This window comes from Notamacropus eugenii, chromosome 6 (assembly GCF_028372415.1).
Source record: "Notamacropus eugenii isolate mMacEug1 chromosome 6, mMacEug1.pri_v2, whole genome shotgun sequence".
In the NCBI taxonomy this organism is placed as follows: Eukaryota; Metazoa; Chordata; class Mammalia; order Diprotodontia; family Macropodidae; genus Notamacropus; species Notamacropus eugenii.
In genome coordinates, this window is record NC_092877.1 from 27,270,482 (window position 1) to 27,290,221 (window position 19,740).

Sequence of the window (19,740 nt, forward strand, 5' to 3'; positions counted from 1 at the left end):
ACCTCTTCATTTCACTTTCCCGGATCAGATGGCTGTCACCTCTATGGAAGCTAGGCTTATAAAAAATGGCAGACTAGACTAACTTTTAAGGAGGAAAATGGAGAGGAAATTCCAGAGCACTGGATACTACTGGAGACTGCAGTCATAATATGGCAACAAGACATTGAGCCCTGAAGAGGTGAACCTTCAGAAGGTGGCAGAGAGAAAGAAACAAGTGATTTGAAAGACAATCTTCATCTCCTTAAACATTTTCCTTAAGGCCAATTCTGAACAGAACTGATGAATTTCCAAGAAGGAAAGGGAAAGGATTATGGTCCTGTTTGTGGCAAGGTCAGTTTCTCATTCTAAACTCGAAGACAGGAAAAAATGACTTTGACCTTATATCTACCTCCAGGGGTTACAAATAAGGTAAAAACAGCTCCCATAGTCTGGAAGAGGTTGGCTCCAGTAAACCTCTCTCAGCTTTCACAGTGGAAATGAAGTTTAACAAAGATACCACAGAGGAGGGACCAGCTAAATAATCTGATGCTTACCCCTCCCCCAATTTGCATCTATGTTTGCAAAAATAGCAAAAAAATTCCTACCATAATTCGTTTTATGATCTAAATATGATCTTGGTAGCAGGGAGAATCAAAAAACTGAAAAAACCTATATTCTAATGTTCTAATAAGCACTGATGCAAAAAGATTAAATAAAATATTAGTCAAGAGGTTACAACAATATATGACAAATATTAAATACCTTGATCTGGTTGGATTTATGCCAGGAATACAGATCTGGTTTGATATTATAAACACAATAAAGCATGTCAATAAAAAAGCAATAAAAATTGCATGATTATATCAACTGACGCAGAAAGAAAGCTTTTAGTAAAATACAGTACACAGTAGTGCATTAGGGAACTTTTGACAGATAGAGCCAGAATTGATGCTGATGTAAATGTTATTGACCAACCGGGCCAATGCAACAAGAGGAATATTTGTCAAGTGGAAAAGACAGTGCTAAAAGTTTATAAAAAGTAAATGTAAAATTCTGACTCAAGCTATGCTTTTAAAAATACATGGAGAAGTTTGTGGTTCAATCTTAGAACCTGAATCTCTGTCTAAATCAGCCCTTTGGCACAAATCAACACATGAAATTCATCAATGTTATCTAAATACAAGGATCATTCGTAACCAACTGAAATCTTTCCCACTCAGAATAATTGAAATGACCTGTACTTCTGTTCTTTGATTCCTACAATAAGCCAGTAAACAAAACAAGAATTCCCAAAGGAAGGCACTATGAAGGCTTTTATAAGATAGAAGGGGGGAGGGGGGGAGAGACCACAGAATCAGTTTCCACTGGAACAAAGATTTGATTGTTCTCTCTGCAGTTGGTGGCAACCATCCTAATGTCTTTAAATGGCCTCAATTTTTCCTCTGTGTTTGGGCCATAATGTTTGGTTTACATATGTCTGTACAAATAGATATTTGTGCATATTTGTACTGTACATAAGCATAGAGGAGTTGAGATGTGTAATGTGTCTGTTGGCTTTTTTTTTTGGTAGGAAATCAAAGGTTTATACATAGATTGAGAGATGGAAGGGACCTTTGAAGCCATCTGGTCAAGCATCCTTATTTTACAGAAATGGAACTGAGACCAAGAGACATGAATTAACCTGTACAATATTACACAGGTAGTAGTAAGGAGCAGAAAAACTCAAACTCAGACCCTATGATTCCAAAGCAAATAGGTTTTCTGTTGTACCATGCTGCCTCCTACAGGCTCTGTAGTGACCCTGTCTCTGTCTCCATTTCTCTGTGATTTCTTCAGTTTAAAGCCTCTTTCCTTATTCTTTCTGTCCCTTATTAGTCAAATCTGACAGTATATATGTGAAAGAACATACCTGTGCACATATACAGGTAGATGTATGTGTACTTTTGTCTCTGTATAACATACCACATGCAGAAAATCTTACATTTAACACATTTAGAAAAAAGGGTTATAAGCAATGAGAATGTCATAAAAGTGACTGGAAATAAGCAGAATAAACTAAACAGCGGCTCCTTAATTAGGAATTTTTCCTACAGGTGGCATTGACAAATTTTGACTTTGTGATGCTGAAAAGTAAATTAACCAGTTCATACTCAGACAACTTACTTGAGATCTCATATTCTTAATGTTATTTCTTGCCACCCCCATCTCTAAGTATAAGTTGCATAGTTAAGGATTTATTATATTCTTTTTGTTTCCTCCCATTGAACTTAGTACTGCTTTGCACATAGAAAACAGTGAAATAATTATTTAAGAATGATAGCTAACTTTATATGACACCTTAATGTTTGCAAAATGCTTTGCAAATTATTTACAAGATAATTTGCAAACAAATTATCTTATTTGGTCCTCAAAACACTCAAATAAATAGGCACTATTAGCTCCATTTTACAGAAGAGGATACTAGGGCTCAGAGGGCTTAAGTAACTTGTTGATGACTGTACAACTAGTAAGTATCTGACATTAGAATCAAATCCAGGTCTTCCTTATTTACTTACTTAGCAAAGATATTCCTACTATACCACAATTGAAAGAATAAAAAAAAAAACTTGTTCTTTGAAATAATCCTCTGAAACAGATATAGAAACAACTTTTGCACATATGAAGATTTGTGTATGCACACACACAAATACACACACACACATATATATGTATATATATATACATATACAGTATACATTCATGTATATACTCATTCATGGGCCCAGCTTTAAAATGTGTCAGTGTATAAAATCCCAAACTTGTTACGGGCTACTAATTTGCATTACAGCAATATTTTTCTCTTTATGAAGAACTTCACTAAAAGGAGTTTTTAAAGGGAATTCTAGTGCATGTGAGTATTTATTTATAAAGCAATAATGACTTCAATGAGTCTGAGAGGCCAGAGAAAGTCGTAAGAATCACTGCCAATTAAGTAACTATTGCTCAAACATCTCTTGAAGTCACACACAAAGCAACACAAAAGATACTGGAAGAAGATGTCGACTTCTGGAATCCCTGCAGGATTTTGGAAAATGATGTACACTTGTTGAGAATAGTTCAAAAGTCACATCTCAGCTAGATCATACATAGCTTTAGAGCTACAAGGAAGACTAGAGTCTTTTAAGTGCCACTCCTTATTTTCTAGGTGAGAGAAACAAGACCCAGAGAAATTGTGTGATTTTCCAGGAGTGCCCGGGTAGTAAGCGGCAAAGCTAGGTTTCAAACGCCAATCTTCTATCCCTAAAAGCAACAGTAACAAACATGATAATACACAGTAGCAGCGGCAGCAACAATGATAATAGGTTTGCAAAGTACATTACATGTTACCTCATTGGATCCTCACAACAACCCTGCGAGGGAGGTACTATCATTGTCCCCATTTTACAGACGAAGAGGCTTAGGCTGAGATAGTTAATGATTTGCCCAGACTCACGCATATATTAAGTTTCTAAGACAGGATTCAAACTCTGGTTCTCTCCTTCCGTGTCCAGCATTCTTTCTGCTATAACACTTAGTTACCAGTACTTTTTCCACTGCCCTACATTTGGAAAGTGGTGAGCAATACTGCAAACAGATGATTTCCAAATTTGTTATCAGTTACAATTATCTTATTATTTGAAAAAATATTTAAATAAAAATTATTGTAAAATTTTAAGTAAAATAACCATTTTGATGCATTACTGCCTTCTTCTGGACTCCTAAGAGCCGATGGTGTGTCACATGATGAAACCCAAAGTGCCAAAGCTTAAAATAAAGGGTAACACGATCCCTAGACCAATGGAGCACCTTCAGTTAATGAGGCGTTACAATGAAGTTCAGAGCATGATTTTACATGGAAGTTTAGAAGGATGATGGGAACAGATATTTATGTGTATACTTAAAATGAAATCTTAACCTGGAATTTCGTAAGTGATCTGACACAATACACTTTGAAAAGCAAATCAATTCCATCAGTGAGTATTATGAAAATAGTTTAGGGTTAAAAAGAAAATAGCAATGGCTTGTCTGTTAAGAGCAAGAAATGACAATTGGATAAACTGTATTGAAAATATTGCTATACATATTTAACCGATACATGAATCATACATTAATTGATATTTTGTTTTTACATAATTTCATAAAAGAGAAACAGAGTAAGCTGAAACTTGCCCTGCTAGAAGAGTATCCTCAGAGTAAGGAAAACCAGTTCATCTCTCTCTCTCTCTCTCTCTCTCTCTCTCTCACTCTCTCTCTCCTCTCAATCTCCCTCCTTCTCTCTCTCTCTCTCTCTCTCTCTCTCTCACACACACACACACACACACACACACACACACATATTAGCTATGTGACACTGGGCAAGTCACTTAAAATTTCAGTGCCATAGGCACTTCTCTAAAGCTACAAACTACAGAAGTTAGCTATCTATCTATACTTGTAGAAGGAGTTTACTAATCGGTAATTCCCTACATCAATGAAATGAAAGGCCTAGAAACTTCCCTCCAATTCTCCCCAAAAGAAAGTAGTAAATTTATACATAAACATCTAAAGAAGAAATAACACTGACATAGGGATGAGAAATTAGCATATTTAATAAGTGATATTCTGTTTCATAATTTATTATCAAGTATAAGGGCAGCTAGGTGGTGAAGTGGATAGCATGTCAGCTCTGAAGTCAGGACGACCTGAGTTCAAATCCAGCCTCTGACACTTACTAGCCCTGTGATCCTGGACGAGTCACTTAACCTTTCTTGCCTCAGTTTCCTCATCTGTAAAATGAGCTGGAGAACAAAATGGCAGTATTTTTACCAAGAAATGCCAAATAGGTTCACAAAGAATTGAATATGACTAAAATGGCTGAACAATAATAACAAGATGGAATATAATGATCTTAAAACTTAAATCATAACTCACATTGTGATTGACTGCTAGCTTCTGTGAGAAGAAATCATGAGGAGAAGACACAGAAAAATTTGAGCTGAAGAAAAAAATGTGAAGGTAATTTAGAGGGCTCTGGAATTGTGAAGGAAACCCAAATCTGAACATGGGAGGATTGAGACATCAGAGGAGGGGGACAAGGAGGAGGAGGAGAAGGACCAGAGCTCAATGAGATGGGCATCTGAGCTGAAAAAAAAGATAAAGAAGAGGAGAAGAGGATGAAGAGACTGAGAAGGAACAGAAAGAATCTAGCTGAAGGAAGAGAATTGGCAGGGTTTGAAGATTTGTAGAAGGAAAGAAGAAATGAATGATGAAAGGAAGAAAAGAAAATAGTTGATCAGGCACATAAAGAAAGGTACATAAAATCTTTGTAAGAAAAGGGAAAAAGTATGGTCTTTCCCTGAGGTCCCAAGGAGGTGAGAAGGAAAATGACACTTCTGGAGTTGAGGAAACCTCAAAGAATTTGCCACCGTAGCTCTCCAGGGTAGCTACTAAAAAGAACTGCAAGGTCTTAGGGTCTCACTTTTCAGAAGGATGGATAGAAGTGAAAACTTTACAATGAACTTTATAGATCCTGTGATAGTTTTAGCTCTGCCAAGGCTAACACACTGCTATCTTTCCTCAAAGAGCAGGCTGATCTACTTAATGGAAGAGAAGGTAAATGAACTAGAGAGATAGCTTTACTATTAAGAATGTCAGGTGGAATCAAATACCCCTTCAGAACAAAACAAAACAGTGAAATAGGGCTCTAGCATGAAATAAAAGAATAAGGATCTGAAGAGGCAGAAGGGAAATCCTACTTGGATGAGAAGGCTGGGGGATAGAAGAATGTCACCCAGAGGAGAAGAGGAAGAAGGTTTATTGAATGCTCGGAGCCAGGAAACCAACAAAAGTTTCTTCCTGAAAAGGAAAGAGCTGTGTATTTAAAAGGAATAATCTGCTTGATCTCCAAAGAAGGATGACATAGATCCTCAGGTCCTTGGGGATGCCAGATTAACCAACACAACTTGGAAAGAAAAGAGATGAGTAGTGGTGGTTGGTGATTTCATGCTAAGAGATACTGAAGCAGCACTGTTGACCTAATAAAAACAGGAAGGTCTCAAAACTTCCTGGAGACTGAATTCAAAACCTGATAGAACTTATTCAATCTGGCAATTATTACTCATTTGGTGATTCAAATAGGCATAAATAATACTTCCAATAGGAACCTGAAAAGTACCACTACTAAATCCTGGCCAAGAATCTGAAGATGGTAAATGGTACTAATAATAGTTAGCTTAACAATAATTTCATCCTGAAAAATGTGAAGAAATTGAGGAATAACTTCCTATTCTGAATATGATTCTGAACAATAAGAGACAAATGGTTTTTGGGATGAAAAGAAAGAAATTAGGTAGAAACAGCTGTTTCATCTTAGAGATTCAGACGGGAAAAAAAAAGAGATGGGAGAAAAGGAGAAGAAGACAGGCATAGGTTACATGTACTCAAGATTTTGGGGTTCAGGGAAAGGATAGATAAGATGGCATATACTAAAATTATATAGGAAAAGTCATCTAAGAAAGGATGGGAACCTCTCAAAGAAGAAATTCTGATGACAACACAGAGAAAAAATCCTAATGAAGACAAGGAGGGTAAATTCTCTAAAAAGACCAATGTGTATGTATATAAAGGGAAATTGACAACCAGCTTTGATTTTTAAAATATGTAAAGATGGAAGCAAGGATATGTAATGGAAGACTGTATGAAAGAATAGCATGGTCCTGTAAGTAAAGTATTTGGATTGCTAAAATTGAAGATGACCTGAGAGACTGGTGAAGAAAGTTAAGGATAACAAAACTTTAATTTTTAAAAGTCATATTTTTGGAAAAAGATGCTCAAAGAAAGAAGACCACTACTCGGAATATATTCAACAATGATAACTGATGACAGAAAGAGAAGGGAGAGCTACTCAACTATTACTTTGCTTTTTCTTCTCCCATCAAGGAGAATGACTGTTGGAGCATGAAAGACAGAATCAAAATAACTAATAGGAAACTGATGCCCAATTAACAAAACTGAAAATAAGGGAATAGTTAGAAAGAAAGAATCTAAGTGCCAAGTGCTCAAGTTACTTGTCCCACATGAATGATATCCTTAGGTCCTGAAGAAACAGGTGAGTTATTTAAACAGTGCTGAGTTACTCAGCGATATTTAACAGATCATGGAAAACTGGAGAGCTACCATAGGATTGGAGAAAGGAAAATGTCATTTATTTTTTAAATGGAAGAGAATGGAGTATGAAAACTATAGTCCAGTGAATGACTTTGATACCTGGCAAAATTTAGAACACATTATGAAAGGAATGACTGAAAAATATATAGAAAGGGTAATGGGGAACACAAAAAGCCAGCATAACTTCATGAAGGATAGGTCATATCAAGATGATGCTAGTTCCCTTCTGCTTTTGGGACAGAGTTATTAAGCCAGCAATCTCTAGGAATAATACAGATATAAGTTTACCTAGATTTTAGCAAGGAATTTGACAAAGTTAGTAGTGCATTTCTTGTGGAAATGATGGAGAGATATGGTCTGGATAACTATATAATGGGATGGTTGAATGGCCAGAATGAAAGAGTAGTGACTGTCCACTTGGAATAAGTCTCCAGTATATAATCACAGAGATTCACTCTTCACACTATGCTTTTTAACAATTTAATTAATTTCTTTACTAAAATTATAGGTGGAATGTTTGTTACATTATCACATGACACAAAGTTGAGGTAGATACCTAACAGTAGATTCCAGAGTCAGGATTAAATAAGACCATCGTCTAAAATACTGGCCAAGTCTAATAATATGGAATGTAAAGGAGATAAATATAGAATCCTGCTTAGGTTCAAAAGGATAACTTTACAATTTAAGATGGGGAAGAATACCTAGACAAACAGGTTATTTAAAAAAGATTCAGAGGTGTTAGAATAGGCTACAAACTCAACATGAGTCAAGAATGTGACATAATGGCCCAGAAAGCTAATATGATCTTAGATTGTCTTAAGCCAGAAAGAACATTTAGGAATAAGAAAATGATAATCCTTAGTGTGGTCACATCCAGAGTAAGGAATTCTCAGTTCACAGTTATCAGCTGGACATTGTCCAGAAAAAGGCAACCAGAATGGTAAAGAGTCTTGGGTTTGAATCACAAGTGGATTGCAAGAATTGGTTGAAAGAATTAGGAATCTTTAGCCTAAAGAAGAGTTGAGGAGATGTGTTTAAGTACTTGAAGACTGCCATGAAGATCAAAAAATTTGTTCTTCTTGACTGAAAAGGAAAAGGAAAAAGGAGGATAAAGGAAAAGTTTCAAAATGGCAAGTTGACTTTACAAAAAGAAAAATTTCTTTGCAATCAGTCCAATCCCCAAACAGAACAGGAAGAGGTAGTGTTTTCCCTAACCCTGGAAATCTCCATGCAAAGACTGATTGACCATTTGTCAGATTCATCATAAAGGATATGCTTCTCAGGTAAAAGGCCACAGAGGTCTTACAGCTCTAAAATTATGTGATTCCATAATTCAATTCGTAATAACAGATTGAATATTTTAAGATGACCAAATAAGACTAAAAAATCCTGTGAACTCACTTTTTTTGGCATTGCCTAGAGTTTAAGCAACAGCATAAAATATCCATTATATTAACTGCAGATGTTCTTGGGAATAAAAGTGAAATATAATTTCCTTTCTTTAAAAAAAATGAATCCAGTCTTAGAAAAAGGTGAAAGACTATTTTAAGAAACCAAAGTCATGATTATCTGCAAAACCAATCACAGAAGAAATGAAGAGGAGATTTGGAAACCTGAATTTAATGAACCACTTCTTAAAATAGGAAACATATTCATTTAGAATAACTCCTGGAATGACTGGTCTTTTTTTGCCAAGGCTTCTAGGCAAAATGTCAATTTCAGAAATGGACTAAGATCATCAACTTATTTCAATGGCAGGTTTAAAACATTAATTACACAATCAATGGTGAAAGCTTCTGATCTAGGAACTTATCTAAGAAATGAAAATTCCTTTCATCTTATCATGATCAGCGTTATGTGCTCCCAAACTGCTGGACATTTGCTCAGATGATCTAGTGAAAAAACAATTTTTTTAAACCAAAAATCAAACAAACTGGGCACTGCGAGCTTGAACTTGACTGAAGCCTGCGTCTGAGACGTGTACGAGGCAGGATGGATTCCATGACAACTTTTTTTAGAGGAGTTTGATTTCATTTTCTATCTCATTTAGAAACCATCAAAGGAGATCTTTGTGGTTTTAGTTTCCATTCCGTTTTTTGTTTCCACTCTGCTCTAATATGTATATGTACATGCTAAAAAGGAGAAGGTAAAAGAGAACAGTTGGTACCCTATCCCCTTTTTCCCCTCCCAAGTACTCAATATTCCCATGAACAACTGAGTGAAAATTAAAACTGTTTTTTACCCTAATGAAAAGGATCTTTTCTCCAACTCTGTATCTTCCTTGTGAGAGACGCTCCACACAGAACTTGTTTGGGCATTTGCAAGGAGGATCTTCTGAAATGTGTTTCACCTGTAACACAAGAGCAGGTCATTATTTTCTCTCCTGAAGAACATCTGGAATTTAGATAATTCATTTTGTTACTAACATGTATATGGTACTTTCAAGTTTATGTGCAATCATCCATTTGACCAACAATCATCACTCTGTACCAGGATTTGTGTAAATACAGAACAGATTTAGCTCTAGATATACAAATGCTAGTGTCTAATGATATTTCCTGAAGGTATTTATTGGTACCTTTACAAAAGCATAGATACACTTCAGAGCTGCAACACTTGTACAGTTTTGTCCAAGGGCATTCTTTCAGAATAATTTATTTTACATCCATTCTTCCTTTTTCCACTCCCACTGCCAACACTATAATATCAGACCCTTATCACATGATTTCTGAAATACTGCAATAAAACCTTCACTTCCCCCACCATGATTCCAGCCTTCCTCATCCTTACTCCATACATTGATGCCAGATATATTTTATTAAAACATCACTTTCAATATGCCATTTCCCCAGTCCAAAAACCACAATGGCTCCCCACTGACCATAAGAATACCATTCAAAGTTTCAACATTCCACGATCTCTGCCATTTTGCACCTCCCCACCTCTGCAGTGTAAAATTCTGCTATTTCAATTTGACAAAAATGTCTTCTCCATCTGAAATTTCTGATGAAGCCAAACGGATTTATTCATCATTTCCCCAATATGCCATGTACATTTCTTCTTCTGGGCCTTTGCCCATGCCACTTCTCTGTGCTAAAGATGCCTTCCCTTCCCTTTAATCTGCTTGTCTTACCCGTCAAAATCCAGTTCATTTTATTGTTCCACTAAATCATCATGAAAACACATCAGTGCTATGAGCATGCCTATCCCCTGAACTCATATTTTCTTCCCTTGATACTTTTCCTATGCTCACCTTCTAGAGTTGTCTTTTTCTACACCCATCATAGTTCTGCAATTACAGGTCCATATTTATTTATCTTCCCAGTCCCTAGAACAGTGCTGTGTATATAATACACATGTAATTGAAGTGTGTCAAATGACAATGATGCAAAAACGAAAAGGAGGATGAGGATCATGAAATGAGTAATCTAAGAATTATAAGCTTCATTACTCTTCCAGGTAAGGTGTGTTAGGTGATTACATCAAATGTGATGAACATTTTAATGTCGTATTATTTAATGTCATTTTAATATCAATAAGTGTATATCTTCATCACTTTGATCTGTGTAATTCCTCAAAGGTAAATTTGAGTGTTTGCAAAATAAGAGATGGTTTGACCAATTGTTGTTTGAAAATTAGAAAACATGAATATTTTACTTTGAATTTCAGTATTTCCTCCAAGAATCCTTTTCTGATGTACCTAGAACCACCTGGGAGTTCATATAATGAAGTTCTCCAATTTTGTTTCTGAATATATCACTTATCTATATGTTTTATGTAATTGAGGCATACATTCTATACATCTATTTATATAACATATGACCTTAACTATTACATCCTCAAACTAGATTTTAAGTTTAAGCCAAAGCCAATATACATACTACATGATGTATGCATAAGATGTTTGAATAATAATGAACATTAAGGGAAAGTAGGATCTCTTACAATTTCATAAATAAGATTCAAAATAGGTTGGATTTGAAGATGTACCATACTCAGTCCCATATATTCCTTGAACATTTTCTGAAGAGAAAGCACAAGTTTCAAGAGGAAAGGAAGCAGTTCTAATACAACCTCAGGATCGACCTGATCCTAAAGGTAATTAGCTGGGCTCTAAAGAAGCATAGCCTGATCCTCCGACCAAAATCCTCAATCCAACTAGGTGACTAAATGCCTGAAATTCTATCAATAGATATTTATCCTTTTGATGAATAATGTTCACCTTTCATGAAGGCTTCTTCTAAAGTAAAATATTTCATGAAGGAATAACACATGGAATTCCTTACACCATGTAAATTAGTGAAGCACAAACGCTGTTCTCCCTCAAGCCCCAAAGCCCCCCCCCCCATCCATGCCACAAGGGCCCCTGACAAAAGGATCAAAAGAAGGGAGGAAATGGGTGCATAAATGAAAGGTAGAAGTTTGGTGGAAGGCAGGGCAGGGGGAAGAGTCACTCTTCCCACAAAAATGATCTGTGAAGGAAGATCAGATACGTTCTTAAAACAAGGAGGATACTTGTACAAACCTGGGGACAGTCACCTCTACCACTTGTTCCTGAATCCTCCAACACATAGCCTAAGCTACTCATCCAACTCTTTCTTTGATTTTAAAATCAGTTAGAGCAGTATTCCATAAAAATCATGACCAAGAGAAAACTGGTTCATTAAAGGATGACTTAGAAGTGAGCTATGACTGCTTTACATTGTGTCCGAGTCATTGCCATAGAGCAAGTCTTTGTGGTAAAGGAAGAGAAATCTGGCCTGATATTATCTTCAGAGGATGACTAGACATAACTACTAAAGACAGAGAGTTCTGGGATGAAAAGAGCTAAGCTACTTCTCTGTCAGTGGAGTTAAATAATTCATAAATTAGGATTCTGACAACAATATGAATGGAAATAAGAAGACATGAAGAATGAGGATATGAAGAATATATTTTTTTCTTCAAAGCAGTGCTTCCACTATCAAACTGCTTATGCTTTGATCCAGCAATAATACTGCTGGGTCTGTATCCCAAAAAATATCAACAACAGAAAAAAAGGAGAAAAGGATCTACTTGTACAAAAGTACAAGTAGCAGCTCTTTTGCAATGGCTAAGAATCAGGAATTGAGGGGATGCCCATCAGTTAGGGAATGACTGAACAAGTTGTAGTACCTGATTTTGATGGAATATTATTGTACTCTAAGAAATGCAAAGCAGGATGACTTCAGAAAAACCCAGAAAGATATACATGAACTGATGCAAAGTCAAGTGACAGAAACAAGAGAACACCACACACAATAACTGTGAATGACTTAGCTATTATTGGCAACACAATGATCCAAGACAATCCCAAAGGAATCAGGATAAAAAAATGCTATCCATCTGCAGACAGAGCAGTGCTCCTAGAGAATACAAAGCAATCTCCACAGTCCAACATCACCAAGGGTCAGAAAGTACTTCCTTCAGGGAAGTCAGAGCACACAAGCCTTCAGGTAGAGAGTTTCTCAGTACTAGAAGCCCTCTTCATCTGAGGGAGAGATGTTTTTGCAGATCAAAGAGAGCAGATGAAAAGTTAGGATTCCAAAAACCTTGACAGATTATTTAGGCCAAGTCTAATTAGAATAAATGAAATAAAAGTTAAGTGAAGTCCTATACAACACAAGTATAGGATGGCAGGGGCTGGGGGGAGAAATAACTAAATAACTGTTTATTTGAAAAAAGCCTTACATGGTAGTCAAGAACACGGGCCTCAAGAACTGGATTCGAATCTTGGCTCCACTACTTAATGACCTACAGTAACTTGGGGAAACTACTTTGACCTTCTGTTTTTTTCATGGGCAAAAGCCTCTTCCAGCAGAATTCTGCTGTGCTACTCTAATTGGTCCATATCTGAAAGTCTATGTTCAGCTTTAGGCACATTTTTGAAAGGTCATTGGCAAGTTGGTGCACATCTAAAGGATGAAAACCAGGACAGTGATGATGCTAGAAACTATATACCATCATTAACAACTGAAAAAAGTTGGCATATTTAGCCTGGAGAAAAGAAGACTGGGGAGAAGGCTGTGGAGATAGGAAATATAATAGCTGACTTCAAAATATGTGAAGGATGGTTGCACAGAAGGATGATTAGGTGGAGTCTCCTTGGCCCCAGAAGGCATAACTAGGAGTAAAGGAGAGAGGTATGGAGAAGAGTTTCAGCTTCACATAAGGAAGCACTTAGAGTTGTCCAAGAAGTAGAAAGAACTGCCCCAGGAGGTAATAAGTTGCCCATCGTGAGTTCTTCAAGTTGAGGCTGGAGGACCATTTGTCAGGAATGTTGTAGAAAGGATTCCTGTTCAGGTACGGGTTGGACTGGATGACCTTTGAGGTCCCTTCCAACTTTGATATCCTGTGATTCTATGAACAAGAGTATTCTGTGGGCAAAGGAAATATGTTGTTAGGAAGGAAATACCTGATAAATGAAATTTGTGCTTCTTACATTACCTTGGGATGAGCTAGGTTGCTACCATGGGCTCTGGCAGGTGTCCTTCTGGCTACTGGCCAAACATCTAGGCCAGGTTTCTGATGAAATGGGGATGTCTAGGGTTCCCAAATTACCCTGAATTATACCATATATCATTACCCCAAACAGAGGAAGTTGCTTAGGCAGAGGAAGAATACTAATCTTTTCTTAGAACTTTATTCATCACATTGACTGGTTCTCAAGAGAAAGTAAAGGTTTGAATTCAGCCTTGTCTCTCTATTCTAGCAAGAATGAATAATGATTTTCAGGGCTAATGAATAAATTCACTTAGATAGATGCCTGTTGTCCTTCCCTACTGATATCCAGACTAAAGGAGGTGTTTTGAGCTGGCCACCTAAAAGAGCCATCTATGTCTTTTATCTCATTATTCTCTTACTGGGCCCAAGGAGGAAATATGAGGAGACATTGGCTGTTTAATACTGGCAGGATGTTATTTGTTGAAAAACAGAGCACTTGCTTGAACACGATATCTCAACATAGATCTACTTCTTTTTGCAAATAACAGAGCTCATTTTACCAAAATCAAAAGACCTAATAAATCTCATTCAGCAAACACAGGGTCTTATGGACAATCTATGTCCGTTTTGTATTCTAATTTTAATCTAAAATGGCACATAAATTTTCATTCCCAACTGGTATCTTGTAGAGTAGCCATCACAAAAAGAATGGTTTCCTTTTCCTAAGAGACCTCTGTAACTGCCACTGAAATTGTTGGTAACTTTTATGTAACTTCCTTTTTTTTTTTTTAACCTGTCACCACTGCCTCTCAAATGAAACATTTCATTTATGAAACACTTAGAGTGCCAAAACAAAATTGCAGTAGCATCTCACAGAAATGTGAGATGCATGGATTTAGAGACATCTCTACATCAAATGTCTGTGTGGACTATTTGTGCCCGACCTGTGGTAGAGCCTTCTCAGATTGTATTCATCTTTTCAGCCACAGACACAGTGCACATTGACCCCAACCAGATTAGGGCCAATTCATGAAGAGGACCAAAATGACATCACTAGGTCAGGGTCAAACCCTGTGTCTGACTGTGATCTTATCAGACCAATACAAGCTCAGAAGGTTCTACTACACATTGGGCACAAAGAGTCTGCATGAGCATCTGGAGTGGAGATGTCTCTAAATTTGCACATCTCATTTGTCTTTTGAGTTACTGCAACTCCAACATAGTGATGTCATTTTGGTCCTCTTTAATTATTAAGGACAACAGCCAACCAACCAGAGTGCCATCACTTTAGGTGAGCATAACAGTTTTAGGACGGGGCAACATGCTGTTTTCTCCTTAGTGATAAAGAACACAGAAACATTTACTGGCATACTTTGATTAAAATGACTATAATTTTGGCTGACTTTGATTTTAGAAATTCATCATTTAAAAAAAATACAAGAATCTGGAACATTATACAGGGTTGGGTCAATTAAGTGGCTTTTAAGGCCCTTTTTAGACATCTTTAGTTTGATTCCACTTCTTCTGAATGGAGTCAGTGGTATGATATGGCAGCCAAGGAAGCTAATATGATCTTACTCTGCGTAAAGAGAGACTTAGCATCCAAGAATACAAAACAAGACATGCTGCTGTACTCTACCCTGGTCAGGCCCCTTCTGGAGTATTGAGTTTGGTTCTGGGTGCCACATTTTAGAAGAACATTGATAAGCTGAAAGGTGAACAGAAGAAGGTCACCAGGTAAGTTAAGAGCCTCGAGTTCCTGCTATAAAGGGAACTGTTAAAAGAATCAATGACATGTTCCTTCTGGAAAAGGGAAGACGAGGGCGGTGGTGATAGGCACAGATATAAGAATTCTCTTTAAGGAAGACTGTCAACGCAAGAATGATTAGACCTATTTTTTTTGACCCGGGGGCAGAAGTAGGACCAGTGGGTAAAAGTTTTAAAGAAATAAATTGAGGCTCGATGTCAGGAAGACTTCTTAACAATTTGAGGTACCACAGATAGTAATGGGTCACTTTAGGAGGTGATGGGTTCTGGACTCCTTGGAAATCTTAAAGCAAAGGCTGAATGGCTATTTCTTGGGTATGTTATAATACAGTGCTTTTTGGGTACAAGGTTAACTATGGAACCTGTGAAGTCCCTTTTGATTTTTGGTGATGTCCTTTCTTGGTTACCTCTCACCTTACCTCACCGTCCCCTCCCATACATATCTTTCTCAGGGTTGTTGTGAGAATCAATCAGACAGCATATGTAAAACACTTTGTAAAATTTAAAATGCCATTTTTTGTTTTGTTTTGATTAAAGAGTATGCTGAATAATGTTGGGGAGATTCATTACCAAGTTTTTCACAAGGGGAGGTGTATATCTATATCTATATCCATACCTATTTCTATATCTCTCTATAGATACATAGAAATGGATACACACGTATGTGTGTGTATATATATATGTGTGTGTGTGTGTATAGATATGATATTGATATATTTAATCTTTTAAGATATAGAGTAGTTTCAAACTACATTAAAGAAATTACAAAATTTTTGAAGTCCTTAAGTATTATCCTTTTAATTCTCCTCTGCCTCCCCTAATATCCGTAAGAAATCCTAATTAAACATATTTTCATATAACACCAAAGCAAAGCACGGACATACATTACTGTTTGACAGACATCTCTGATCTGTGCAATTTGGGGGTGGGCAGGGCAGATGGGTGTTTGAGTTATTAAGACCAGCTGAAATCACTGAGATCCTACATTGTACTTTATTTAGCCACAGTTTTATAATTAAGAAGATGAAAAAGAGACATTCTGCCTTTTATATAAAGATGTTACTGCCTCATATTTGGAACAGCATTCATTTTGATTTCCATCTCCCACCCCTAATAAGTAGAGATGAATTTTAGAATCACCTCTCTCATTCACGAGCTCTGTTAATCAGTTGTGTACATTTTTAAGATTATTGAATCACAGAAGCTTAGAGTTCAAAGGAACTGCAGAGGGCCCCAAATCCAATATATAACTGACCAATAGTCATCTCTATAATAACCTCAACTAGTCTATCAATCTTAGCTCAAAGATGTCAAAAGATGAAGAAGTGACAATCTCCTAAAGTTTATCATTTTAACTGTCCTACTCATTGGGATGTTTTATTTTTTCTTATGCTGAGTCAAAGTACACAAAGATGACTGGCCAAAGCACAATCTGGGCTGTATTACTGTTCTCTGGGAGATATTGATAAGATATGATATATTGATAGCCAACCAGTCACCTGAACTTCGCTGAAATGATACTAGAACCAACTAGACTGTATTTAGAATTTGTCATCTCTATGAAACTTTTTTAAAAAGATGCCATATTTCCTTCATTTTTTTTACAGAGAAGAAGTTGGAAGTGGTAACAAAGAATGGGTTATCATATTAGGGAAGGAGGAGGGCTGATATGCTTTCTTTTGAATTTATTTATGGTCAAATCTTAGTAGGCAAGCATTCCTTTTGTTCTTTCTGTCTAGCCTGGGTGTCCTCAGCATCTGTAGAAAGAAGACTCTGGCTATGGCCAATATATCTTTCCAGATTCTTCTCTCCTGTATAAGTAATATAATGACTACAATCAAATTACCAATAACTTTCCCCCATGAGCTTAAAGTAAATCTGAAATGATAAAGAATATTTAATTCAAAGCTCTTGGAATTAATATTCCCTACAGTCTTCAGAAACAACTACATTTCATGTCCATTCAAATGAAAATTAGATCCTGGAGTAAAAAAGATCTGACTTCACATTTGATCTCAGAAACTTCACTAGTAACTGTGTAACCCTGACTAAGGTACTTAACCATTGCCTTAGTTTCCTCATCTACAAAATGGGAATGATAAAACAGTTCCAACCTTCCAGAGTTGTTGTGATGACCAAATGAGATAATATTTGTGAAGTGCTTTGCAAGTGTTATATAAGTGTTAGTTTTATTATTGATAATTATTCAATAAGCATTCATTAAGCACTTAATAAGTGCCAGGCAGGAGAGATACAGAGAAAGTGTGAAACCTTTCCTATCCATCCCTATACATATACTTGAAGCCTTTCCAACCCGGAAGGGGTTGCCAAAGCTTGCGTACTTCTAGTATAATCTTTAAGAACCCATGGTCATATCCACGGACAATGAGACAGCACAGCACAAGCTTATTGGAGACATCCAATATAAATATGGCAAAGAACAATGCAGAATATAAAGTTTAAACAGGAATAAAAGGTATACACTTCAAAGTACCCCCAAATTGTCTAATCTGCAGTTGTTACCAGACAAATTATAAACATTCTCTTAAACTAAGTCTGTAATGGAGACCAAGACATTGTGTAATTCAGGGATAACACTGCATTTTTATTCTTTCTTCACTCTTAACTTTCTTTGATTTCATGCATCAAGCTTTTCTATCCATGAAAAAGGGGGTCATGAGCCCATTAGAGAGCTGCTGCTAGGAATAACCAATACGGACAAGATCTAAAAGTTTACAATATGCAAGGCATATAACAGTGTATATATGTCTGGGTATACTCATATATTCAAATAGGTGCATATACTTTTTAAAAATGCTATTAAAAGACGTTCAGTTGGTAGTCAAATTTAAATTTATTGTCTGGTCTACAATTGTGAAACGAAATGGCAGTCCACAGAGGTCACTACAAAGGAGTGTCTTTATTCATTTTCCCAGATTTCAATGAAATTTGAATCATAGATAGAAGCATTAGGCATATTCAATTATATAGAGTGAGACACACATATCTATTTATAAGCACATATAATATTTATGTATACATACGCATATAAAATATGTATGTATATATAATTGAAATCAATCTAGCATAGTCAAAGAAGTGCTGGACTTGGAGTCAGGAGAGACATTTGTTCAAATTCCACTTCCAATCTTTTATGAACTATGATGCTGTGGGGAAAGTCACAACGTTTCTGGACCTCAGTATCCTTATCTGTAAAATGGGAGGAATAATTCTCATACATACCTCATGCGGTTGTAGTATTAGTCAAGTAATTAAAATACTTAATTAAGATAAGTAAAATAAGATATTACAGTCGAGTAATATCATGTATTTAAGGTGCTTTGCAAGCATATAATCATAGATATTAGATTCACTGATTCAGAGCTATAAGGAATCTTAGAGACCATTGAGGCCCACTCTCACATTTTATAAACAAGGAAACTGAGGCACAAAGAGGCTATATATGACTAACCCAGGATCACACAACGGTTGTGTATCAACTGTGACTAAGTCTATGGCTGCCAGAATCGCTAGGCACTTGGTTAGAAGTTTGACTGACTTTACTTACAGCATCATCCAATAAGTTTCCCGTACTCTTTTTTCCAGAAGACTTTGTTGAGGAGGGAGAAGGGGAAGGAGAAGGGGCTGAAAGTGTTTCTTCCTGTTCAATCTCTTTTTCCAGCTTTATTAAACCTGGAGGTTCCACACCATACCTTAATTTAAAAGAAAGGCAAGAAATCATCAAACCATCACTCTTATTAATCAATCAACACAATATGTAAGAATAATATTTAACATTTTTAAAAAATTGGGTCCAAACCTGGTATGGTGAAATCCTACGGTCAAAACCCTCTCTAGTGGTTTAGACCTACAACTCCCCTTTAATGCATAAGTTTAGGGAGGTACCTAAGTCACTGAGAGGTTGAGTGAATTACCCAGGGTCCACAGACCATATGATATACATCTAAAGGAGAAAAAGAATAAATGATCTCTTCTCATTCTTAAGTTAGTGCAGAAATGATGACTTTTTGAACTATGATGTCTCCCTCTTCCAATCCATCCAGACAGTCTGAGTTTCATACATCTTTGTACTACTACTGTCCCTTCTCTGGAACATAATGGTTCTCTATTGAATTTATTTCAATGTACATTTACTTATTATATACTAAAGGGTAGGATTAGAAATATAACAACAAAACCATCAAGGAGCTTGAAAGGAAAATCAAGAGGATTTTGTGACTGATCAAACACAAGGATGTAAGTCATGAGAGAAGGGAACCATCATTTCAAGTTGTGGAGTCTGGGAGAATGTAGGAAGGGTGACATTGATAGAAAGGTCAGAGAAGGAGGAAACTATTTATGGGA

The 19,740-nt window shown here is 36.4% G+C and overlaps 1 protein-coding gene across 7 annotated transcripts in view; it reads right to left on the minus strand.

Annotated features, from left to right (window-relative positions):
- The window catches only part of GAS2 (growth arrest specific 2), a 147,870-nt gene that overhangs the window by 46,984 nt on the left and 81,146 nt on the right, over window positions 1-19,740 (minus strand). For all 7 annotated transcript variants that reach the window (XM_072619321.1, XM_072619324.1, XM_072619326.1 and 4 more), the window contains exons 6-7: window positions 18,944-19,088; window positions 9,389-9,496 (exon numbers count right to left, since the gene is read on the minus strand). In XM_072619321.1, coding sequence (XP_072475422.1) covers window positions 9,389-9,496; window positions 18,944-19,088 — 253 coding nt within the window. The remainder of the gene's footprint in view (window positions 1-9,388; window positions 9,497-18,943; window positions 19,089-19,740) is intronic.